The sequence below is a fragment of the Oryza sativa genome, chromosome 6 (assembly GCF_034140825.1).
Source record: "Oryza sativa Japonica Group chromosome 6, ASM3414082v1".
Lineage (NCBI taxonomy): Eukaryota > Viridiplantae > Streptophyta > Magnoliopsida > Poales > Poaceae > Oryza > Oryza sativa.
The window spans coordinates 2372267-2397389 of NC_089040.1; the positions used below are offsets into that span (position 1 = coordinate 2372267).

At 52.6% G+C, this 25123-nt stretch overlaps 3 protein-coding genes across 7 annotated transcripts; 1 reads left to right on the plus strand and 2 right to left on the minus strand.

Annotated features, from left to right (window-relative positions):
- Window positions 1-1106: 1106 nt before the first annotated feature.
- Window positions 1107-18996, plus strand: LOC4340086 (wall-associated receptor kinase 5). 2 transcript variants are annotated; one of them, XM_015789051.3, is made up of 5 exons: window positions 1107-1248; window positions 15307-15550; window positions 15738-16435; window positions 16682-16834; window positions 17105-18996. In XM_015789051.3, exons 1-5 carry the CDS (start codon window positions 1227-1229, stop codon window positions 18280-18282), a joined length of 2295 nt encoding a protein of 764 aa, XP_015644537.1. In that variant the 5' UTR covers window positions 1107-1226; the 3' UTR covers window positions 18283-18996. The 2 variants fall into 2 exon arrangements, with proteins under 2 accessions (XP_015644537.1, XP_015644538.1); XM_015789052.3 differs by lacking the exon at window positions 1107-1248 and adding an exon at window positions 14885-15011.
- Window positions 6476-19013, minus strand: LOC136356953 (uncharacterized). Of its 4 annotated transcripts, none has more exons than XM_066311652.1 (3): window positions 18858-19013; window positions 17641-17820; window positions 6476-17556 (listed from the first exon to the last, which is right to left on the minus strand). In XM_066311652.1, the coding sequence occupies exon 3, from the start codon at window positions 10432-10434 to the stop codon at window positions 7543-7545; it is 2892 nt and encodes a 963-aa protein (XP_066167749.1). In that variant the 5' UTR covers window positions 10435-17556; window positions 17641-17820; window positions 18858-19013; the 3' UTR covers window positions 6476-7542. The 4 variants fall into 4 exon arrangements, with proteins under 4 accessions (XP_066167749.1, XP_066167746.1, XP_066167747.1 ...); XM_066311649.1 differs by having other exon boundaries at window positions 17641-18258; XM_066311650.1 differs by having other exon boundaries at window positions 17641-18326.
- A 424-nt stretch (window positions 19014-19437) lies between these two features.
- LOC4340087 (protein HEADING DATE 3B-like) lies at window positions 19438-24422 on the minus strand. Its single transcript, NM_001421069.1, has 4 exons — window positions 24080-24422; window positions 21696-22681; window positions 20960-21011; window positions 19438-20846 (listed from the first exon to the last, which is right to left on the minus strand). The coding sequence occupies exons 1-4, from the start codon at window positions 24338-24340 to the stop codon at window positions 19863-19865; spliced, it is 2283 nt and encodes a 760-aa protein (NP_001407998.1). The 5' UTR covers window positions 24341-24422; the 3' UTR covers window positions 19438-19862.
- Between the last annotated feature and the right edge of the window lie 701 nt (window positions 24423-25123).

Sequence of the window (25123 nt, forward strand, 5' to 3'; positions counted from 1 at the left end):
ATGGACGGAAGCTGCATGGATAGCTGGAGAAGATGAAGCATATGTGTGTGCACTGTGAAGCGTGCCCTCCAGCCCTCGGTTTTGGGGGCAGCCGTCGTCTCGTCTCGTCTCCCACGAAACAAGGAAATCCGCCGCGGTTTCAGCTTGGCCGTTGCAGACTGGCGGTTTGCCGACCCAACCGACCATCTGTGACTGACACGTGGGCCCCACATGTCAGCTGCCGTACTGCTGAACAGTCAGATAATACTGTACGATGGAGAAACTGTAGTACGGTTTGTTGGGCCAAAACTACGGCCAGTGTTCCTTCCCGTATATCGTGGTGAACATACGGCCCAAACAAAGTTGGGCCGTAAAGATTCCGAGGTTTAACGTGGGCCGTCGTTGTTGGGCCAATTTACTGCGGGCCTAATGGAAGCCCATATATCAGTTGGGCCTAGAACGGGGATCGCTGTTAGACGTGTGGCCCATGCTATTACTGTCAGATGTCTATTTCCTTGAGCCGTTCAAAGGCCGATAGACAGACAGCGATAGAAGCTACTCCGACAATCGGCCGGCTATCGGGCAGGCTGGCAAAGATGCCGGCCGTACTTGAGCCTTCAGCTTCAGCTCCAACTCGTGGTTGCAATTCAAGGCGTGTAAATAATCCGTGGTAATAATTCGACCAGTCAGTCACAAATATCTAGATTTTACCTCGTTTTCCCGTTAATACGTTTTTTAAACTAATAAACGGTGCGTTCCGTCGTCTGTGCGAAAACATTCTATATAAAAGTTGCTTTAAAATATCACATATATCCATTTGTCAAGTTTGTAATAATTATAATTTATTTAATCATACATATGCTAATAGCTTTCTTATTTCACATACTCTAACTTAATCTTTATTTTCATCAGTTTCAGACACCACCTACTTAGTGCTCTCTCTATTCTAAAATAAGTGCAGCCTTTAGTTTAAATTTGAATATCTGTATTTATTTTGAAAAGAATGTACGACTATAAAGCGATGTTTTTGTTCAGACTAATTATTACTCCAGTTCGATACAAAGACGATGACCCGCACTAGTCAAGTCTTTTCTGATGCAGAAACTTTCAGGACGATATTGTTGTTGCTTGGTGCAAACGAATAAAAAGGCAGCTTATCAGCATGTTCGATGTCTCTATGTATAGGAGGTATTCATCGTATGGTCACAGGAGTATCTGAGGGACAGGGAAAGTACGTAGCATAATACATGGCTTGCTCTTTACTTTCAGGTCAGAAGCTCTCATACCTTACTATACAGGCTCATAGTTAATTCTTGCATGCTCAAGTATTTTGTAAAGTTGAGATGTTTAGAGGTTCAAATATATAGGAATGTTACGTGCATATGGTAGAAGAATTAACTCAAAAAGTCTTTTTTTTGGACGTTGTATCCGTTCCTTTGACATGCAAATTTACTTTGCGAGGATAGTATATACTCCCTCTGACCATAAATATTTGACGCCGTTGACTTTTTAAAACATGTTTGACCGTTCATCTTATTCAAAAAATTTAAATAATTATTAATTTTTTTTCTATCATTTGATTCATTGTTGAATATACTTATATATATATATATATATATATATATAGTTTTATATATTTCACAAAAGTTTTTGAATAAAACGAACGGTCAAACATGTTTTAAAAAGTCAACGACGTTAAATATTTAGGGACGGAGGTAGTATGTTTTTGGTGTTTAACGAAGAACAAAGAGAATCCATAAAATTGAAGGTCCGGCCCTGGTGTATGATAATTTGCCGTTATTTTGGATTGGTGTTGTTTTATCTTGTCTGTCAACGAAATGAGGCAAATCTTTTGCCTTGGAACGATTTCAAGCATTATCGATAGAATATTGGTAATGAAGGGTTTTCCTTAAAGTTCTGGTAGGAGTTTATCGCTACCCGGCGATAACCACACGGTTACCAAGAAAAACACGAGGTTTCAGAAACTAATATTGACGGAGCGTGGGGCTCCTCACCGGGAGACCGCGCAGGCCCCCCTTTACCGGTTCGGCCGGGGACTCAGGGAGAGATTCTAAGCTCTCTGTATGTGGAAGGCTCGCGAGACAGGAAACACACAAGACACGGGCGATGTATACAGGTTCGGGCCGCTGAGAAGCGTAATACCCTACTCCTGTGTTTTGGGAGATCTGTGTATGAAGGAGCTACAAAGTATCAGCCAGCCTCTCCCTTGTTCTGGGTTTCTAATCTGGAAAAGTCCAGTCCCCCCTCTCAGTGGGCAAGGTCCTCCTTTTATATCTTAAGGGGATACCACATGCACCATTTCTCTCTTTTTTGTGGGGACTTACCCCCCCCCCCTTTTTCATAAATGGACGGAGATTTGTATAATTGCCGTCCGAGTCACCTTCTGATGAGACGGCCCACAACTACCTCCACTTTCGCCGGGAGCAGGTGCGACGTGGAATCGTGGCTGTCTACTGACGACATGACCGGTATCAGACCAGTCACGTCGGTCATTCTTGTCCACCACGTGTCAGCTTAGCAATCTACATGCTCGCCCTTCTTCACACAACATCTTGCCTGTAATGGTTAGGATGAAGCCTGGCATATATCTGACCAGGACTAACGTGCCATCTCTGGGAGGTAACACGCTAGCTCCAGCTGGGGATGAGCGCCTAGAAGCCCTCGTCCTGACGGGATGGGGCGATGCGTGCGTCAGATCGTCTGTCGCCACCTAACCCGCGATCTGACCGGTCTGTGACTGGTCACAGACCGGATAAACGAGTGCACTGCACTGCGTTACATGCGGCGTGACACGCTCAGCCAAACCGCAATAAATGTGGTTAGGTGAGTCCCACTGTGCTCACCTAACCCATACACGCGGAGCAAAAACCCACGAGGGGTCGGGGCGCCTCGGCCCTCGGGGCCGAGGGGGGTGCGGCCCGACCCCCTCGGGGGGACTAAGAGGAGGGCGAACGCATCACCCTCGGGCCCGACGTCCCTCGGGGGTACCAGGCCACGTGTGCGATTGTGTCTGCCTCAAACCTCTAGTCATGATACTCCTGATCCCATGTCACCGACAGTAGCCCTCGGCGTTATGCCAGGGCGATCGCCCTCTTTAAGGGAAACGGTCGGGCGTGACGCCACTCCTAAGACCTGGTGACAGGTGGGACCGGTCTCCACAATTGGGCAGAAACCCAACGGTCACAAACCACGCACATCGGCAATGGTAACTCGGCTGTCAACAATGAGCGGTCTCTTCAAGACTGCCACATTACTTGAGTAGCACACGAATCTGGACATGGCGATTCGTTTCGTCTGAAGATATGGTAACGTCGCTTCGGTCGGCGAGCGTAATTAACGCGCACACGATATGATCTACGCACGATATGATCTATCTCGACTGCCACAACCGCATACCCACCTCATGCGCCGCAAGCGGGCGAATGGGATTAGTGGAAGCGTGGGCGCGAGAAACGAGGGGGCGAAATAGTGGGCGCGAGAAGCGAGGAGCCGGGCACAGCGTTGGCAAGAGTATAAAGGCACTGAGGAAGGGATCTGTTTCCTTCCTTTCGCCATTATTCCCCTTGTCTTCGCCGCTTGCGCCCTAACTCCTTCTTTCATGTGCCCTACCTTCGCCACACACGCTCGCTCTTAATCTTCTCTTCCTCCGGCGCCATGGCACGGGGTTCCGCTCTGCTCGATGGTAGCGTGCTGCCGCCTTCCCGGATCGTGAGCGAGAGGCAGGCTGGGCTGTCGCGCCGCTTCATGCCGGAATCTGCCACCGGCCGGGAGATAGTCACGCTGGGCGAGGGACGCCCGGCGCCAGACTACCCGGGGCGGTCCGTCTTCTTTCTCCCCTATGCAATGGCAGGGCTGGTTCCACCATTTTCTTCTTTCTTCATGGATGTTCTGGAGTTCTACGATCTCCAGATGGCGCACCTCACCCCCAACGCGGTGATGACATTGGCCATCTTCGCGCATCTGTGCGAGATGTTCATTGGGGTGCGCCCATCTCTTCGGCTGTTCCGGTGGTTCTTCACCGTGCAGTCGGTGTCGCCGCCATCGGTAGTCGGTGGCTGCTACTTCCAGCCATGGGGGCCGGTGCTGAACCGCTACATCCCCTGCGCCCTCCGCAAGAAGTGGGACGACTGGAAGAGCGACTGGTTCTACACTCCCCTCGCCGACGAAGCGCGCCTCCGACTTCCGAGCCAGCCCCCGGCGCAGGCCTCCAGCTGGCGGGCGCCGGTAGATCTGGGGGATGGCTATGACGCCGTCCTCGACCGCCTGGCGGGCCTACGATCCCAGGGGCTCACAGGGGCCATGGTGTACGGCGACTACCTCCGTTGTCGGATTGCGCCGCTCCAGCGACGCGCTCGGGGCGCTTGGGAGTACACCGGGTCCGAAGACTTCACGAGGACCCACCAGGGAGTGAGATGGGACTGGGCTCCTGAGGACTTCAAGATATTGGTCCAACGGGTGCTGAATCTCAACTCCGTAGAGGCGGCCCTCATTCCCCAAGGAATCCTCCCCCTCTGCAGCGATCCAGACCGTGCCTCCATCCTGACCATTATGATGGCGGTCGGGGCCTCAGAGGAGCGAGCTCCAAAGGGCCACGACGGCGCAGGCGGGAGCCGCAGGGGGGAACAATCTACCCCGAGAGGGGGTCGTGCTTCTGGGTCCCGCGACAGGGGCCCGGGGAGCAGCCGCCCTGCCGACGCCCGGGGGAAGAGGAAGCAGGGAGGAACACCTCCCCCATCTCCTCCCCGAGGGGGCGGGGCGGCGCGTGCCAGTAACAGGCGCCCGGAGGGGGCCGCGCCAACATCGCAGCCCGAGGGGGAGCGCAAGAAGAAGCGGCCCCGTAAGATGGGGGAGACAGAACCATCTCGGGGAAACCTCATTTCCCCTCCAAAGTGGTCGTTTAACCGACCCCCTCGCAGGTTCGTCTCTCACCCATCGTGGCTGTATTCATTCTCTCAACGCGAGTTTTCACTCACCCATCTTGTTCGTCTTCTGGTTTTTTCTTTTGTTTCAGCGAGATCCCGTCGCGTCCCTCCCGCCATTCCAAGTCCGGCCAGTCTGAGGCCGAGGATCCGGCGGCCGCAGAGGCCCTCAGGCGGGAATCTGACCGGCGAGAGGCCGCGGATCGCCTACGGGAAGCCGAGGAGACCGCCCAGGAGGCCGCCCGGGCTCGCCAGGCCGAGGAAACCGCTCGGGAGGAGGCCGCCCGGGCCCGCCAGGCCGGGGAAGCCGCTCGGGAGGAGGCCGGATTTCGCCAGGACGAGGCGATGGCGACTTCCGAGGCAGCTCGCGACGAGGCCGCGGGCGCGTCGCTTGGGCCCACTCCCTCAGGCGACACTCAGGCGACAACTTCCGGGGCAGCTGGCGAAGAGGCCGCGGGCGCGTCGCTTGGGCCTACTCCCTCGGGCGACGCTCAGGACCAACCGGGTCCGGGGGACATCCCCGAGTCCGGCACTTCCATCGGCGGCCCGAGCCGCGTGGCATCCTCTCCAAGGCGGCTCTTCCCCACGCCTTCTATCGCCCTACTGAACGCAGAGCCCCTTCTGCAGGCCTTGGCCGCCGCAAACACCACGGTGTTGGATGGGTTAAGTGCCCAGGTGGAGGTCCTGCAGGCAGAGCGGGCGGAGCTCGACGCCGCGTGGGCGCGTGTCGAAGAGGGGCGACGCTCGGTGGAGGCCATGGTGGAGGTGGGCCGTAAGGCTCACCGCCGGCATGTCTCGGAGCTTGAAACTCGTAAGAAGGTGCTGGCGGAGATCGCCAAGGAAGTGGAGGAGGAGCGGGGGGCTGCCCTCATTGCCACCACCGTGATGAACGAGGCGCAGGACACCCTCCGCCTTCAATACGGGAGCTGGGAGGCGGAGCTAGGGAAGAAGCTCGACGCCACCCAGGGGGTGCTTGACGCTGCCGCTGCCCGAGAACAGCGGGCGGCGGAGACCGAAGCGGCGTCCCGGCGGCGCGAAGAGGCCCTTGAGGCGCGCGCCATGGCGCTGGAAGAGCGCGCCTGCGTCGTGGAGAGGGATCTGGCGGACCGCAAGGCCGCCGTCACCATCCGGGAAGCAACGCTGGCGGCGCACGAGGCTGCCTGCGCCGAAGAAGAGTTCACGCTCCGCCTCCGCGAGGACGCGCTCACCGAACGGGAGCGAGCTCTCGAGGGGGCCGAGGCCGCGGCGCAACAGCTGGCGGTCAACCTGTCCCTCCGCGAGGCAGCGCAGGAGGAGCAGGCGCGCCGCAATCTGGAAGGTGCCCGCGCCGAGAGGGCCGTACTGAACCAACGGGCCGCTGAGCTCGAGGCGCGGGCGAAGGAGCTGGACGCGAGGGCGCGCAGCGGCGGGGCGGCCACGGGCGAAAGCGACTTAGCCGCCCGCCTCGCAGCTGCCGAACGCACCATCGCCGATCTGCAGGGCGTGCTGGACTCGTCCGCCGGGGAGGTCGAAACCCTCCGCTTGGCAGGCGAGGTAGGGCCCGGCATGCTTTGGGACGCCGTCTCCCGCCTAGATTGCGCCGGTCGGCAAGTGGGCCTCTGGAGAGGGCGGACCGTAAAGTACGCCGCCAACCAGGGAGGCCTCGCCCAGCGCCTCTCGAAGATGGCCGGGGCTCTCCAACGGCTCCCCGAGGAGCTCGAGAAGACAATTAAGTCATCCTCGAGGGACCTCGCCCAAGGAGCGGTGGAGCTCGTCCTGGCGAGTTACCAGGCCAGGGACCCCAATTTCTCTCCATGGATGGCGCTGGATGAGTTCCCTCCTGGGACCGAGGACCGCGCGCGCGCGCAGGTCCGGGATGCCGCCGACCATATCGTCGACAGCTTCGAGGGCTCGGCCCCTCGGCTTGCGTTCGCCCCCAACTCCGACGAGGAGGGCAATGCCGGTGGTGCAGACGACAGTGACGTCGAGGCCGGCGATCCGGGCGCATCGGATTGAGTCCCCAGACCCCCGCCATTCTTCAGTTTTTTCTTCTTTTCTTTCTTCTAAGGCCTTCGGGCCTCTTTTTTGTATAGATCAACTTAATCTGTAATCAAAAATGAAGAAATTTTTGTGTTAATTTCATCTTGCTGTGAGTATGAGATGAGGATGATCTGTGCCGTGGTCCTTTTGTGTCTTAGCTTGAATAAGGGCTTGTGCCCAGGTTCTGGTCCTCAAAAGGCGCGGGTCGGGGCTAGTGCCTGGGGAGATCCACATGTCGAGACTGGCCAGGCCGGGAACGTGGTGACCGAGGGTTATGGGTGACCCGATTGTGGGTTTTTGCCGATTCCCCCCCGGAGTTCACCACGCCTCGGGGCACGGCTCGGTTCTGGGCCCCGTTTGGCGATTTTAGCCGACCCGAGCCCCCGAGGGCAGGATTGAGCACGAGTGACCTATTTCAAGTCAAGATTCTTCAAAAGGAAAAAACAGCACAGATACAGCCTTTAGGAAATTGAAACTGCTTTTATAGAAATTCAGATATAAGAGAAATAAGAATATGCATATGTTGTAGCCCCCGGCCAACCCTGCACGCCCGAGGGGGGTGCGGGGTTGGCCCGAGCCCGAAACCTGACACCCGACCCCCCCCTCAGGGGTAGAAGCGACGAAGGTGTTCGATGTTCCACGGGTTAGGCAGCTCAGTGCCGTCGCCCGTGGCTAGCCGTATGGAGCCCGGCCGGGGGACGCCGACCACTCGATACGGACCCTCCCACATTGGTGAAAGCTTGCTCAATCCAGCACGCGTTTGGACGCGGCGTAGGACGAGGTCGTCGACGCAGAGTGATCGGGCCCGGACGTGGCGCTGATGGTAGCGCCGCAGGCTCTGCTGGTAGCGCGCGGCTCGGAGGGCCGCGCGCCGCCTTCGCTCTTCCAAGTAGTCGAGGTCATCTCTGCGAAGCTGATTTTGATCAGCCTCGCAATACATGGTAGCCCGAGGAGACCTCAGGGTGAGCTCGGATGGGAGAACCGCTTCCGCGCCGTAGACGAGGAAGAAAGGCGTTTCCCCGGTTGCTCGGCTTGGTGTAGTTCGGTTTGCCCAGAGCACCGCTGGCAACTCCTCGATCCATGAATCGCCGTGCTTCTTGAGTATGTTGAAGGTCTTGGTTTTAAGGCCTTTGAGGATTTCCGCATTGGCGCGCTCCACTTGGCCATTGCTTCTGGGGTGGGCAGGTGAGGCGAAGCAGAGCTTGATGCCCATGTCTTCGCAGTAGTCGCCGAAGAGTTCACTAGTGAATTGGGTGCCATTATCCGTAATAATACGGTTAGGCACTCCAAACCGGGCCGTGATGCCCTTAATGAATTTAAGTGCGGAGTGCTTATCGATCTTGACGACCGGATAAGCCTCGGGCCACTTAGTGAACCTGTCGATCGCGACATACAGATACTCAAACCCGCCCGGGGCCCGCCTAAACAGTCCCAGGATATCGAGTCCCCAGACAGCAAATGGCCACGAAAGTGGTATGGTCTGCAGGGCCTGGGCCGGCTGATGGATTTGCTTGGCGTGGAATTGACACGCTCTACATCGCCGGACCAGGTCGACCGCATCATTAAGAGCTGTCGGCCAATAGAAACCCTGGCGAAAAGCTTTACCAACCAAGGTGCGCGAGGCGGAGTGGGCTCCGCATTCGCCTTCATGGATATCGGCAAGAAGCACAACGCCTTGTTCCCGAGGAATGCACTTCAGGAGGATTCCATTAGCCGCGCGCCGATAGAGGGTCCCTTCTACCAGCACGTAGCGTTTGGAGATGCGATGGACGCGTTCACTCCCTTCGCGGTCCTCGGGTAGAGTCTTATCTGTGAGGTATGCTTGGATCTCGGCGATCCAAGCAATCAATCTAAGGGAGTTGGGAGCACTCCCCTCGGGTCCCGAGGCCTGGACTCCGACAGGCCTCGGGGGCCGGTCAGGCGCATCCGTCTCCCCTAAGGGGTCGGGTCGCGCCGACGGCTGGGCAAGCCTTTCTTCAAAGGCGCCCGGTGGGGTCTGGGCTCGCGAGGACGCGAGCCGTGAGAGTTCGTCGGCAATCATGTTATCCCGTCTGGGCACATGCCGAAGCTCAATCCCGCCAAAATGGCGCTCCATACGCCGTACTTGGCGCACGTAGGCGTCCATCTGCGGGTCAGAGCACCGGTACTCCTTACAGACTTGGTTAACGACCAGCTGAGAGTCGCCTAACACCAGGAGGCGGCGGATCCCCAGTCCAGCTGCCACTCTTAGTCCGGCAAGGAGTCCCTCGTATTCTGCCATATTATTGGTCGCTCGAAAGTCGAGGCGGACCAAGTATCTGAGGACGTCTCCGCTCGGAGAGGTCAACGTGACCCCCGCACCGGCGCCCTGAAGAGACAGGGAGCCGTCGAACTGCATCACCCAGTGGGCGGTGTGAGGCAGCTGCGAGGGGTCCGTGCTGGCCTCGGGGATCGAGACGGGCTCGGGAGCCGGGGTCCACTCTGCCACAAAATCGGCGAGGGCCTGGCTCTTGATAGCGTGGCGTGGTTCAAAGTGCAAATCGAACTCAGAAAGTTCGATTGCCCATTTCACCACCCGTCCTGTACCCTCTCGATTATGCAAGATTTGACCGAGGGGGTAAGACGTAACTACTGTGACCCGATACGCCTGGAAATAATGGCGCAGTTTCCTCGAGGCCATCAGAATAGCGTAAAGCATCTTCTGGGCCTGAGGGTATCGGGTTTTGGCGTCCCGGAGGGCCTCACTAACAAAGTAGACGGGCCGCTGCACCTTTCGGTGGGGCCGATCCTCTTCGCTAGGGGCCGCATCCCTGGGGCACTCTTCGTCCAAGCAGCCTTGCGGGGCGCACTTATCTTCTGTGCTGATGACCTCAGGGTCGGAGGATAACAGGGGCGGCCTTCCCACAGTGGCTTCGGGGCCGTCCTGGGGGTCGGGGGCTCCTGGCGTCGTCGGAAAAGCGGGCAAAGGGCCAACTCCGGTCGTCAGGGGCCTTAGGCCTCCGTTCGGCTCGGGGGCCTCTTCTCCCTGCTCTTTCCCGGGTCGGGTCAGCACAGGGTTAGCCTCGGGGTCGAAGGGCGATAGGTGCGGCCTTCCCACAGTGGCCTCAGGGCCTTCCTGGGGGTCGGGGGCTCCTAGCACCGTCTGACAAGCGGGCAGAGGGCCAACTCCGGTCGTCGGGGGCCTTGGGCCACCGTTCGGCTCGGGAGCCTCTCCTCCCCGCTCTCTCCCGGGCCAAGTCGGCACAGGGTGGGGAAGCGTGAAATGAGAATTGTTCTCATCGCGCTCCACAACCAATGCCGCACTAACTACTTGCGGGGTCGCCGCTAAGTAGAGTAACAAGGGCTCGTCTGGCTCCGGGGCGACCAGAACTGGGGGAGAGCTTAGATACGCCTTCAACTGGGTGAGGGCATTTTCGGCTTCCTCCGTCCAGGTAAACGGTCCGGAGCGTTTGAGAAGCTTAAATAAGGGTAACGCCTTCTCTCCCAGCCTCGATATGAACCGACTTAGGGCGGCCATGCAACCGGTGACGCATTGCACATCCCTAAGTTTGCTGGGGGGCGCATCCGCTCTATAGCCCGTATCTTCTCAGGGTTGGCCTCAATGCCTCGGGCAGAGACCAAGAACCCTAGAAGCTTGCCCGCAGGTACACCGAACACACACTTATCGGGGTTTAGTTTTATGCGGGCGGAGCGGAGACTCTCAAAAGTTTCCGCTAGATCTGAGAGTAACATTTCCTGGTTGCGCGTCTTTACAACCAAGTCATCGACATAAGCCTCAACATTACGTCCTAATTGGTTACCCAAAGAAATTCGAGTAGTACGTTGAAAAGTAGGACCTGCATTCTTTAACCCGAAGGGCATTGTCGTATAACAATAGGTTCCTATGGGGGTAATGAACGCAGTTTTTTCCTCATCCTCCCTAGCCATGCGAATCTGATGGTAACCAGAGTATGCATCTAGAAAACACAAAAGGTCGCACCCCGCAGTGGAGTCGACAATCTGATCTATGCGAGGCAGGGGGTAAGGATCCTTAGGACATGCCTTGTTAAGGTCGGTGTAGTCGATGCACATCCGAAGCTTGCCGTTCGCCTTGGGAACGACCACCGGGTTCGCCAGCCACTCCGGATGGATGACCTCACGGATGAATCCGGCTTCCAGAAGTCGCGCCACCTCCTCGCGGATGAAGGCTTGACGTTTCGGGGCCTGCCGCCGCACTTTCTGCCGGACCGGCCTTGCGCCCGGCCGCACGGCGAGACGGTGCTCAATCACCTCCCTAGGGACCCCGGGCATATCCGCCGGTCTCCATGCGAAGACGTCAGCGTTTGCCCGCAGGAAGGAGACGAGCGCGTCTTCCTATTTGCCATCCAGAAGACCACCGATCCGTGTGGTCTTGGACGGGCCGTCGCCCAGGGCAACCTCCTTGACCGGGACCTCATCGCCTGTGATCATCCGTTGCCTCGGGGTGGCGGGGGCGGAAGCGCCAAGCCTCTCGTCGCCACCCTCGGGCTTGGATGCAGCGGCGAGGTGGTCCGCGCGCTGCTCCAGACAAGCGAGCGTGACTTTGAGGTCGCCATGGACAGAGATGGGGCCACCGGGGCCCGGCATCTTCATCTGTAGGTAGGCGTAGTGGACCGCCGCCATGAACTTCACCAACGCGGGCCTCCCCAGGACCGCGTTGTAGGGCAGACTGAGGTCCGCCACATCGAAGTTCACCCGCTCCGTGCGGAAGTTGGCGGATCCACCGAAGGTGACCGGTAGGTCGATGTGACCTAACGGTCACGTGTGCCCCGGCGTCACACCGATAATTGGCTGGGACGGCCGGAGCACCATCCCCGGGGCCTTGATGGCGTCAAAGGCCGCAGGGGAAAGGATGTTGAGGGCCGCTCCCCCATCAATGAGGACACGCCCCAACTTCACGTTGCAAACGGTGGGAGAAACCACCATCGCAATCTGCCCTCCCCGGGCAACGCACGGTGGGTGGTCGGTCTGGTCGAAGGTGAGGGCAACCTCCGACCACCGCGCCCGACACGTCGCCTCATGAGTAGGGGCCGCGGCCAGAAGCTCTCGCTTCATGGCCTTGAAGCTCCGGCGAGAAACGTGAGCACACGCTCCCCCATCGACGGTGGCAATGGTGGCCCCAGGCTCTTGGAAACCTAGGTCATCATCGCCGTCATCGATGTCCTCGGCGGAGGCCTTCTGCTTGGCCTCACTTCGCCGATTACCGGAAGGAACCGCCGGGGATTTGCCCTCTCGGCGCTCCTGCCTCCTCTCCTCCTCCCACTTCCTCGTCCGTTCAGCCAAACTTTTGACTGCACGGCAGTCCGCGAGATCGTGAAGGGAAGTGTTGTGGACGGTGCACCACTTGCCGGTTGGGCGCTCCCTGTTGGGAGCGCCGGCCTCGTTCTTTTTGCCTCCCGCAGGCCTCCCCTTTCGGGTGGCCCGCGAAGCGCCCTCGACGGCGAGGACATGACCCTCGTCATCGGTATGGGCTGACCTCTTCTTCCTCCTCCTGTCACGCCGCCCTATCTGAGCGGCGGATCCGGGGGCGGCCGAAGCTGCCACACCGGAACCGGAGGGGTTCTAAGTCCATGCCTCCTCCTTATGAGCCACTCGGTCCGCGAGCTGAAAAAGCTCCGCGGTAGTCTGGGGCTCCTTGGAGGCGATCTTTTCAAGCATGCGGTTGTGCCGCACACCCCCCCTGAACGCGTAAATCACCGCGTGCGCAGGGATGCATGGTATGGTGTTGCGGACTTGACAGAACCGCTGAATGTACGAGCGAAGTGACTCATCATCCCTTCGCTGTACTGCGTGCAAGTCCGCTTCCTCACCTGGGCGCGGATATGTGCCTTGGAAGTTCATGGTGAACTGTTGGCACAAATCCTCCCAAGAGTGGACAGACGCGGGTGGCAAGTTCATTAGCCAACCCCGCGCTTGTCCTTTCAGGGCCATGGGAAAGAAATTCGCCATGACCCTGTCGTCACCCCCGGCGGCCTCGATCCCGGTCGTGTAGACCTGGAGAAACTCGGCGGGGTTGACGCTCCCGTCATATTTTTCGGCGATGGTGGGCCGGAACCTTGGGGGCCAACGGACATTCCGAAGGCTCGCCACAAAGGCTCTACAGCCGACACCACCAACCGGGGGCACGGAGGGCTGATCCCCGCGTCCGTGGTGAGGTGACACTCCGGACGAGGAGGCGCCCTCCGTTGCGTGGGGAGCACGTCGGCCATTACGCCGGCGCTCGATACTGATGCGAGCATCCGGTTCCCCACGCAGATCTTCCTGGGTCGGAGGCGTTGACGAAGGAGTGGCGGCCGAATGGCGAACAGCGGCTGCCGCTCGCCGCGCCCTCCGTCTTGACGATGCGGAGCCGGTGGTAGCAGCACCAGAGGCCTTGGTGGCGGAGGACCGCCCACCAGCATCTAGGCGCTGCCGTGCAGTCATGACCAATTTGGCCACATCGTCCAGCCAACGTTGGGCTGGAGACTCCGGGTCATGGGCGACGGGCGGGTGACGTAGGAGCGCGCCCGCAGCTTGGAGCGCGCCCTGGGGCGTGCTGCCGTCGCCGTAGACGAGGAGGCGACGCTCCCCATCTCGCCGCCCTTCTCCACCTCCTGTGGGTGTCGAAGTCGCGGATCCTTCGGCCCTCTCGAGCGCCTTCTCCCGCCTAGGACTTTGGCGTGGAGGGGGCGGTGGAGTACGAGCTCGACGGCGTGGGTTTGGCTCCCCGTCGTCACCGCTCATACTCGGGGAGAGGTCGTGCGCCTTTGCTGGCTCGGCCATTGGGCTGAACAGGAAAAGCTTGGCGCACACGAAAGAGTGCGAGAGCTCAAAAAATCCCTCGCAGAGCCCCCTACCTGGCGCGCCAGATGACGGAGCGTGGGGCTCCTCACCGGGAGACCGCGCAGGCCCCCCTTTGCCGGTTCGGCCGGGGACTCAGGGAGAGATTCTAAGCTCTCTATATGTGGAAGGCTCGCGAGACAGGAAACACACAAGACACGGGTGATGTATACAGGTTCGGGCCGCTGAGAAGCGTAATACCCTACTCCTGTGTTTTGGGAGATCTGTGTATGAAGGAGCTACAAAGTATCAGCCAGCCTCTCCCTTGTTCTGGGTTTCTAATCTGGAAAAGTCTAGTCCCCCCTCTCAGTGGACAAGGTCCTCCTTTTATATCTTAAGGGGATACCACATGCACCATTTCTCTCTTTTTTTGTGGGGACTTACCCCCCCCCCTTTTTCATAAATGGACGGAGATTTGTATAGTTGCCGTCCGAGTCACCTTCTGATGAGACGGCCCACAACTACCTCCACTTTCGCCGGGAGCAGGTGCGACGTGGAATCGTGGCTGTCTACTAACGACATGACCGGTATCAGACCAGTCACGTCGGTCATTCTTGTCCACCACGTGTCAGCTTAGCAATCTACATGCTCGCCCTTCTTCACACAACATCTTGCCTGTAATGGTTAGGATGAAGCCTGGCATATATCTGACCAGGACTAACGTGCCATCTCTAGGAGGTAACACGCTAGCTCCAGCTGGGGACGAGCGCCTAGAAGCCCTCGTCCTGACGGGATGGGGCGAGGCGTGCGTCAGATCGCCTGTCGCCACCTAACCCGCGATCTGACCGGTCTGTGACTGGTCACAGACCGGATAAACGAGTGCACTGCACTGCGTTACATGCGGCGTGACACGCTCAGCCAAACCGCAATAAATGTGGTTAGGTGAGCCCCACTGTGCTCACCTAACCCATACACGCGGAGCAAAAACCCACGAGGGGTCGGGGCGCCTCGGCCCTCGGGGCCGAGGGGGGTGCGGCCCGACCCCCTCGGGGGGACTAAGAGGAGGGCGAACGCATCACCCTCGGGCCCGACGTCCCTCGGGGGTACCAGGCTACGTGTGCGATTGTGTCTGCCTCAAACCTCTAGTCATGATACTCCTGATCCCATGTCACCGACAAATATGGTTACGACGGTATTGTAAGAGCAGGCACAATAGCATACTATAAACCAACTATAAACACACATCGAGAAGAACAAATTTGTAGCCAGCTGCAGCACAAATACAAGACACAATGTTTGTCTGATAAGTGGGACCAGGTATTACTAGTGTGGTACATATTTATAAACAACTATTGTATAAATTGACTGTTAAATTAACTATAGATGATTTGAATCTAGTACTATTAAACTTGCTCTAAACCTCTTTGCTCATTACCTGGGTAAGAAGTTAGGTCCCCATCGTTTGGTTTTTTATGGAATAAAAATAAATTTATAGGTAAAACTTTTATATAGATGTTCTTGGTGGCTTAAAAATCAATGTTGAAAAAGAAACTATATTGAAAATATCACAAAATCAAAAATTTAAATTTTGGCTTTTTCTTTTACTGATTAGGCCATCCGATGGGAGCCTTAGTACTTGTGGCAACCAGCCTGATGCTGCTGATACTACAGCATAGTGGTGCATCTGACGGGGCTAGGGCTGGGTCTGGAAGTATCTGGCAGCCCCAGCCCGATTGTCCAGCTCCAGCGAAGTGCGGCAACGTCAACATTCCCTACCCGTTTGGCATAAGAGAAGGTTGCTTCCGACCGAAGGGCGGCTTTAATATCTCATGCAAGCAAGAACAAGCTTATATTGGGTCAGATTTTCTGATTAAAATAAATATTTTATCTTGATTTCTGTTAGCACGTTCTTTCAAATTGTTAAACGGTGAATTTCATGCGGAAACTAAAAATTACTTTAAAATATCAGATAAATTCATTTTCAAGTTTAAAATAATTAACTACTCCTGTACTAACGGTTTTCCTGTACTATACCTTTATCAGACCGGACATTAGGGTCACGAATTTTGATGTAGTCCAGAGTGAGGCTCGCATCCTGACCGATATACCATCAGGGACGGTAGCATGGAAGTACAACAATGAATTTGATCCAATTGCATGGACGTCCAGAGGAGGATTACGACTTGGTAATCACCATATGGTTTCCAGCGCCAAGAACAGATTCACAGCAATCGGGTGTTCAACTGTTGCATTCATCTACGGCAGAGACAAAAATGGTAGCAATGGACAGTTTGATCAGTTCACCAGCTTATGTGGATCGTTCTGCTTCGACGAGGGTAGCATCGAAGACGGCCCAGAGTGCTCCGGCATGGGTTGTTGCCAAGTCCCCATTTCAACCAACCTTAGGAGGTTCAGTTTAGGATTCTATAATTATAACACAACCAAAAAAGTTCTTAATTTTAGTTCACGCAGCTATGCGTTCGTGGTCGAGAAGGATCAATTCAAGTTCAAGAGTTCCTATGCCAAAGCAGACAATTTCATGGAGGAGCTCGCTCGTGGGATTCCTATAATTCTCCAGTGGATTGCTGGTAATGAAACCTGCAAGGAAGCAGCCCTGAAGGAGTCGTATGCTTGCGTTGCCAATAACAGCAAATGCATCGATGTGATAGAGGCGCCCGGGTACAGATGCAACTGCACCCAAGGTTACGAGGGAAATCCCTACCTCAAAGACGGCTGCCGAGGTCAGAATTAATTCATACGCATGTGTTCAGGTTCATGGTTAGAATTGGGTCTTTTTATGAGATGGAGGGGATAAATTTGTTCAAAAGGACTCCAACAAATAAATTTGATCACTCTCTCTCAAACACACACAGAGCAAGCTAAATTAATTATATATGCACCCTATATATGCGAGTTGCTGTTCTCCATGGATTCATATGAAGTTATTATTATTGATTCCTCACTTTGTTCAGTTGTTAATATTGCAGACATCAATGAGTGCAACGCCACAAGATTCCCGAATTCTTGCAAGGGCATCTGCACTAACACCGATGGGAGCTACGACTGTAAGTGCCCACTAGGAACTCACAGCGATGATCCAAAGAACAAGGAATGCGTCCCACAAGTGAAGCTGGTCATTGGTAATATGTTTTTCACGCTACATTTTTCAGCTGCCAAAACTTTTTCTCTAACTGTTCATATTTACAGCGAATTGAGATGCAAACCATACAGTTTTTTTTTCGACTATATATGTTGTTTTCTTAGCAAAAAATAACAGGTTGTTTTGTTTCTGAAATTTTCTACTTATCCGTTTCTATTCAACCTAACCAATTCCATTCCAACAAACGGAAACAACAAGTCTGTCATAATGGGGCTAGTCGAGCTTATGATAGGTAATCATCCATTTCCAGGTATTTGCATCAGCATCATCTTCCTCATCATCTGTATCTCCACTCTGCTGATCAAGATTCAGAGAATGAAGCTGGAAAAAGAGAAGCAGAGGTTCTACGATCAGAACGGTGGCCACATATTATACCAGAAAATTATCTCAGGGCAAGTCAATACAGTGGAAATATTCACAGAAGAGGTACTAAAGAATGCGACCAACAACTTCGACAGCGGACAAAAGCTTGGCGCCGGTGGTCATGGCATTGTCTACAAGGGCATTCTCAGGGACAACAATGTCGTCGCCGTGAAGCGCTCCAACTTCCTCCACGTGACAGACGCCGAGGAATTCGTGCAGGAGATCATCATGCTCTCGCAGATCAACCACCGGAACGTGGTCAGGCTCATCGGCTGCTGCCTGGAAGTTGAAGTGCCCATACTGGTCTACGAGTTCATCTCCAATGGCACTCTCTCCTACCTGATCCATGGCGATAGCAGGCGGTATGCTTCACTGAAACTTCGTCTTAGGATTGCTCAAGAATCAGCTGAAGCATTGGCATACCTGCACCTGTCGACGAACCGGCCTATCATCCATGGCGACGTGGAGTCTCTGAACATTATGCTCGATGATAGCTACACGGTGAAGGTGACCGACTTCGGGGCATCACGGTGGCTGTCCAATGAAGCTGTCGAGCAAATTGCGATGGTGCAGGGAACCCGAGGGTACCTGGATCCGGAGTACCTGCAGGAGAGGAAGCTGACGGAGAAGAGCGACGTGTACAGCTTCGGCGTCGTGCTGCTGGAGCTGATCACTGGGAAGAAGGCGATCTACCGCCACGATGGCGATGGCGACTTCGAGAGCCTCGCAGGATCGTTCCTGCGGGCGATGGAGGAGAGGGTGGAGAACATCTTGGACACAAGCTTGGCTGGTGCCAGCATGGAGGCGCTGCCCCTGCTCCAGGAGGTCGCCAAGGTGGGGAGTATGTGTCTGAGCGCCAAGGGGAAGGAGAGGCCATCCATGGCGGAGGTGACCGACATGTTGAAAGCTGTAAGAATTGCGTGGAGGGATCTTCTGGTTTCATCGGAGTACAACGTGACGGAGGTTTTCGTCGACAGTTCAGAAGCTCCTCCATCTGGCAACCCATCTTCCGCTGTGTTCTGGACGCCGGACATGCAGTCTCTAGAAGTTGAAACTTTGAGGTGATGTTTACAGTCTAGACTGTTTGCAGATATTCAGAGTTGCATTGTCTGCAGACGAGTTGCAAAGGTGTTTGTTCTTGTTATAAACTATTCCTATGTGGTTTTCGTGACTGTTCTAGCTGTCAATTCTCAGGTTTGCTATCTCAAAATGGCTATTACTTAGCTTTGCCAGCAATGATTTTAGTAGTCTCAAGTGTAACAGTAGAGTAAAGCATACATTGATATCTTTCAAACAGGTTTCAGATGGCATAAAGTATTCAGAATATGATATAGTAATTAAGTTGCCTGGGGGGGTCTATAGTCTTGTTGTAAATTATTCCGTTTTGACAACTCTAATTTTTTTTTCTCTGTAAATTCTCAATTCTAAACTCTATTATCTTCTGTGTCGCCCTTCATCCTAGAACTTGCGCGTCATATCATAGATCGCTGCAGCGGAATCGACATCGCGCACGCCAAATTTGGAGGCCAAAATCCTTGGGGTCTCGTGGGGGGGGGGGGATTTGGCGGCCCGGCGGCGGCGTCGTGACTCGTGTGAGCAAAGAGTAGAGTTCGAGGAGAGGCCGGCGGAGGTGGACGTACCTGGATGCGGCGGTGGAGGCGGGGCCAGATCTGGCGGCGCAGAGGTCGTGGGGGCGCGGAGGGAGGCGCTTCGCCGCCGGTCGCCGCCCCTCGCGCGCGCCGGCGCCGGCGCCGCCTACCCTAATTGGCTACGGAATCAGAAGATAATCAAATCATAAGTACACCCATCGAGCTCCAGTATTCGATTTCTTGACCGCACGATCTCCATCCGACGGTTCACATGAACCTAAATGGGGTTCGGGGAATTTTTCTCCGACCCCCCACGCGACCACCATTCGCATCGATCGCCTTCAACCACTCCTCGTACATCTCGTCCGCACGTGCTTCATCCAACGGTTCACGTGAACCAACAGGGGTTCGGACTATTTTTCAAATTTGGGCGGTTCGAATTTTTTTGCATTTGCCGCTCGATCATATATAGATTATCTCCATCTGTAAAGAAATTTTCTCCTATAGATCTCACACAAATCCTTACGGCATGTTCAGAACTCAACTCACAACTGAAAACGTGCTACTCCATTTCAGGGTCAATTCATTCATAGATGGTTTCATCAGTAAAATACTGGCACACATTACATATATCCAAAAATCATATATCTCCATTCTGTTTGCAATATAGATCACACACTTATAAGAGCAAATCCCCACAAATGGCGCGGGGCCTTAACTCGTAATCAGGGTTCACAAAAGAAAGAGATAAAAAGAGCGGGGTCTTTTCCCCAGCTCATTAGCTTTAGTATTATTCTGCTTAACTGACCAGCAATGGCTTTACATAGCGTTAAAGTTAAACAGATACTGTCCTGTCCTACTGTACAAAATACATTACAAATTGACGAAGGGGCGACATCACCCTGACGGAGCCCGCCCTTGAGAATATACAGTATCATCATCTGTCTATAAACGGTCAGGATAAATATAGGGGTCACCATAATCTGGCAAACCTCTTCTCTACATTTACCAAGTCATCAAATGCATCCAGCATAAAATTGCCAGTTCTCATGGCTATCAATCATCTCGTTGCCGTTCCATTTGTATTGACCGGAAAATCCGTGCTGCTGACTCTGAAGCAGTTCGTGAATTATGTGGAACAACCTTGATAACATTGGTCTGGTTGTCCCGGCTGCTATATGAGGGCTGAGGCTGGTTGTTCTGAGCTGATACTGTGGGGAAGGCGGATACAGGACCACTTCCACTGCATTGGAACCTGTCAAAAGGACTGCTAGCGCTGCTGGCCTGTGCCTCGCTATCTCTTGAGGCATGAAATCTCCAAATGCCACTTGGATGTGACATGTTACATGAGATCCACGACTGCTGCTCAAAGTTCCCATAAGGCTGTGGCATCGAAGGATGTCTCCCTTGTTCGACTACAGGTGCCGGTGCAGTTGGGTTCATCACTGGTATGCTGAAAGGCGGGAAGTAGTTCATAGGCATGGAAGGAGGGCCAGGAGCACCCATATGTTGTGGCTGATGAGGCATAGGAACACCGTATGCCGAGTTCATGAAATCTCCAGCTGTTGATGGAAGACTCAAAGGAGTACAGTTGGCATAAAACGGGGCCAATATGCTACCAGCTGGAGGGCACGGACCAGAATAAGGCTTATAGACAAGGCCTTCCAAAGGAGACATGACAGGGACAAGCCATTGATTTTGAGGTGGTTGAAGTTGAACGCCCCAGTTATTTTGTTTGTTATCAGAAGCAACAGGTGTAGCTCGACGATTGCTTTTAGAGACGCCATTTGTTGCAGCTTGATCACGTTGACCACTGCCAAGCCCAGTATCATGAGGGGAGGGTGGGCTGTCTTCAGTGTTTTCTTTTGATACCTCCGGTTGCTGTAGACTTGGCTCCACGTCATCGATGGTTGCGACTAAAAGAGGTTGTGCTTTCAGGTTTTCTTCCACCAGCTTGTTCTTGCTACCCAACAAGGCATTGCCAAGGCAAGGATCACTTTCAATAAGTACATGTGGCGATGCTGCAATCAACTTCTGCACCTGATTGTAAGTCAAATACAAGTGTGGGTTATAAACAGATTATGGACAAAATCCTATCCACGAATTAACCTGCTTAAGAGTGGCTAGAAGGAAGAGAAATTTGCTAGACTCACTTTTACCAACTTATGCAGCTCAAAAACCTGGACAGCAAACACCCTCTGTTGACTGCATAGAGTTTAAAGAAGATTAGAGTGTAAAACAATAAAGGGAATCATACAGTAGCTTGGTAAAGCAATACCTACAATATCACTTTAACAGGGACACTTTTACAATCTTTTTAAATGAGATTATGCCATTCTTCTTGACTAAAATGAAAATAAAATTGAAACCACTATAGATTAAAATTTTCATTGACATCTCCAAAAGAGAACATTTCAGTAGTACAGGTGTAGGTGGACAAGAACAACAGACAACAACAAAACTGATTGACCTAGTTGAAAGGAAAATAAAACATGCCGGCATTCTGCAGACAACTAATCCAATTACAAATCAGCAAATGTTGAACTAGATATATATTAATTCTGCCAAAGAAATTTGTAGACATGCTGACTTGTAAGCCCAAAATTTGGCATAAGTATGCACAGTTTCCATGCATGAGGTATTTGAAATATCATCTGGAGCTGACATCTATTGGCATTCAAATATGAAATAAACCAAAAACAAACGAGATAGTCATCATGTTTTTCTGTCTAAGATGATTAAGATCAACCGCAAATTAAGAGCAAATAACAGTAAAGCAAGGGAAACAAAACAAATTTTATTCATCAAAGCTACCTATACGTAATTAGAGCTGCAAACAAGTCTAGTTTGAGTGGGCCAAACTAAGCTCAAAAGGATAGTTTTACTTACTTCATAATAGCACGTCTTGCTTTCCAGAAATGCTTTGTACCAATGGCTCCAACAATTTTATCTGGAGAAATCTCCCAACCAGTTATACACTCCACCGAGGAATCAGACACATCATCAATGTTCTCTGCATCGTGTTGTTCTAGCAACCTTGACACATCATCACTTTTCTCTGCATCGTGTTGTTCTAGCAACCTTTTTCTCTTTGTACCTGTTTCCTCTATGCCTCCTTGCGGTAAATTATAATGCCTATCAGTATTTTCAGAAGATGGATTAGAGGAAATTTCATTTCTTCTCATTGGAGGGTTCTGAAATTTCATGGAACCTCCATTTCTGCTTGTCGCTTGATGCCCACTATTTCCACCATGTGGCTCATCAGAATCATTTATAATGCCCGTCTTATCCATCTTAGGATATACTTTAGCATGCCTGCTTTCAAACATATCTTTGGAAGCATGAAAGGATGAACTTTTTTCAACTTCCACGTTTTTGGATGTCTGTGCTGCTTCCATCTCCTTGTCTTTCAAAGGGGTCCTTGATTTCACATCAGAAACATGGATTCTCTCCAATTTCTTGCTAACAGTGTTATAACACTTTGTGGATGATTTGGACACTGTTGAAGGGCTTTTGTGTGGATTTGCAGCAACAAGGGGTGTTGATTGGTCTTGAACCCCTGCATTCTCTTGAGTACTATATTGAGGAAATCTGGAATTGAAGACAGAAGGAACCATAAATTCATCATCATCGGCCAATCTCTTTCCCGAAGAACTCTTTATTGTATTTTCTGCTCTTCTTTGTGGTGCCTCAGCAGTTGATCTTGAAGCATAAATATCCATGCCCTTAGTCTGAGAGGATAACATCCCCAGTTCTTTTCTTGAACCACTAATCTTCTTGTTGATCTTATCTGAATTGATCTTTTCAGTAGAATGGCCAGGTCGATTGGAAGGCACATTGAACGGCTGGAACAGAGAACTGTCACGTCCATAAACCTGGAAGAAAATAAAATCCATTTCAGTACTACTAGATTTAGTGAAAAATTGCGAGGATTCCACGCTAATTGGTAGGAAGCGTATTTAAACTATCCAAGAACTTCCATGTTGAATTAGAAAAAGTGGTGGGAGATTAAGTATCTCATGGTAAGATCTCGATTTTTTATTTTATTTTCGACCCAAAGAAGGGCAAAAGAGACATAATACTGCAAATGGACTTCTTTCTTTCTTATTTTGTTCACATTTCTTCATTTGGAAATCTATGACTTGGACTTTTGCCATTCGCACTTCATGTCTATAACTATCCCATTATCAAAAGGTAGTTGGATGTGTTGTGGGAGGCTATTGCAGATTTGTTCTAAAGAATATTTTCCACTCCTAAATCCTTGCTGAAAACAGTATTAGAAAACCGTTGATATTTATCACATACAGGTTGAACGTGTGCCTGACAATCAAAGCATATCAACCACCATTTTTATCATTCCCTTTCACGTGGACCTTTTTTTTTCGGCAGGCAAAAATGCAAGACACTAAGGAGGAACCTAGTGTCAATGATTTAAGGAAGGTGAGCACGTCAGGGAGAATAGAACACAGTACGTTGAGCAGCACTACGGCTACTCTTTGCCACCTGCGCTACATGCAGTTTCACATGTGGACCTTTTTGTTTGTATATTACAAACACCAGACCTCAGCAAACACAATCATAGCATATCTGGCCATATACAATTTGCAATAAGCTATAATATCCGATATTGTTTGCAAGGAACTTATGCCCCGTCTCCAAAACTTTACCGGAAGAGCTGATGTAAACTGCATATAATGGTTTTGTTCTGCTCTTTCGCCTTCAACACAAGTGAGTTATCAGCACGGAGAAAGATCAATAATGACACTATGACAACGTGCAAGCATGTTACTCCTACCACAATTGTATGACTATATTTGCAAGTAATTGAATCACATGTCGACGGCATGATAGATTAATCAGCACAAAAGGAACATGGCATTTGTGCCTCAAACTGGGCTTCTCGGCCTTAATCTTATCCAATTTTTCCATGTGTTTAGCTCCGTTGCACTAAATTCGCCCATCAATTCATCTATCCCAACCGAGATAACTACAAAGGGTAAGGCGTGAAACGCCCCCTCTGACCTAGCTCGTCGACGTCGAGGGCACCATTTGTGCCTCGAAATTATCTTCCCAGCTTTTAGTTCTATTCGATTTGCAAGGAAGTTTAGCTCCATTGCACAGAATTATTGCCTACCAATTTAGGCTTCTAATTCGATTCGATTTGCAAGGCGTTTAGCTCCATTTGCACAGAATTGTCGCCTACTAGTACCAATTTAGCAGTCGCACACACTACCCCCAATCGAATCGATCATACGGGCAGGACGTCGAGTCACCTGGCTCTGGCTCTGGCTCTGGCTCGCCGCCGACGTCGAGTGCGCGGGGCTGCCTCCTACTCCGCCGCCGCCTCCTCCGCCGCTGAAGCGATGCGAGGGCACGGTGAACTGCTCGTAGAGCGCCATCTTGTTCCGGGGCGGCGCCCGCGGGCCTCCGCCCTTGGCCGCGTCGTTGACGTGGAGCCGCGGGAACAGCGGGCCCATCACCTTCCCCTTCGCCTCCTTCCCTCCTCCTCCTCCGCCTCCTCCCCTCGTCGCCATCGCCTCCCGCCGCAGCAGCTTCTCGGGGGCGTCAGGCCATGGCGGGGTGGAGGAGGTCGCCGGTTTTTGTGGCCATGGAAATGGAAGCTACGGGATTGTTTTGCTTTTTTTTTTTTTCTCTTGGATCTGGATGCCATGCTCATCCATACGCCCATTGGAGGAGTGAAAGGTGGGCCCACCGTGAGTGAGACATTGGGAAAAAAGAACCGGTCACTGAGCCGGTTTATAGGCTTTATGATCACCGATTCAGTAGTGTGACAACCGGTTTAAACCGTGATCATGAAGCACATTTTTCTGACTGAGCATGTATAATCAGTGGCAGGTCTAGAAAATCAATTCATTGGTGTCATAACATATATATCGGTGTCATAGTATGCTAGTTATGCTTAGATCATGATGTTATAATATATGGATAAGCAGTTTTGCTATAGCTTTTGTCAAAAGTCGTCGGTGTCGTCTGGCACCGGCCCATATACTGTAGATCCGCCCCTGTGTATAATAGTATGCTATAAACCAGCTATAACTTTATAAGAATATGTGAAAAAGGTAAGAGAAGAGAGTGAAGAAAAGTGAGATTTCTAGCCAGCTATAGCATGGATTTTAAGATGTTGTCTGTGTATGAGAGGGTAGGATCAGTCATTAATGGTATAATATATATTTATAGATAACTATTGTATGAATAAATTATTAGATTGGATATAAATGATTTGGAGCTAGTAGTTAGCTATGCTATTAAACTTGCTCTTAGGCTTCATTAGATTTGTCTCTTTTGGATTAGCTACT

Coding starts and splice junctions, on each gene's coding strand:
- LOC4340086 (XM_015789051.3), top strand. CDS start 1,227: ATGGCTTGCTCTTTACTTTCAG. Junction 15,551..15,737: donor CAAGAACAAGCTTATATTGG/GTCAGATTTTCT, acceptor TACCTTTATCAG/ACCGGACATTAGGGTCACGA. Junction 16,835..17,104: donor ACAAGTGAAGCTGGTCATTG/GTAATATGTTTT, acceptor ATCCATTTCCAG/GTATTTGCATCAGCATCATC.
- LOC4340087 (NM_001421069.1), bottom strand. CDS start 24,340: ATGGCGACGAGGGGAGGAGGCGGAGGAGGAGGAGGGAAGGAGGCGAAG. Junction 22,682..24,079: donor AGAGCCAGAGCCAGAGCCAG/GTGACTCGACGT, acceptor ATTTTCTTCCAG/GTTTATGGACGTGACAGTTC. Junction 21,012..21,695: donor GCAAGACGTGCTATTATGAA/GTAAGTAAAACT, acceptor AACTCTATGCAG/TCAACAGAGGGTGTTTGCTG.
- LOC136356953 (XM_066311651.1), bottom strand. CDS start 10,434: ATGGCCGCCCTAAGTCGGTTCATATCGAGGCTGGGAGAGAAGGCGTTA.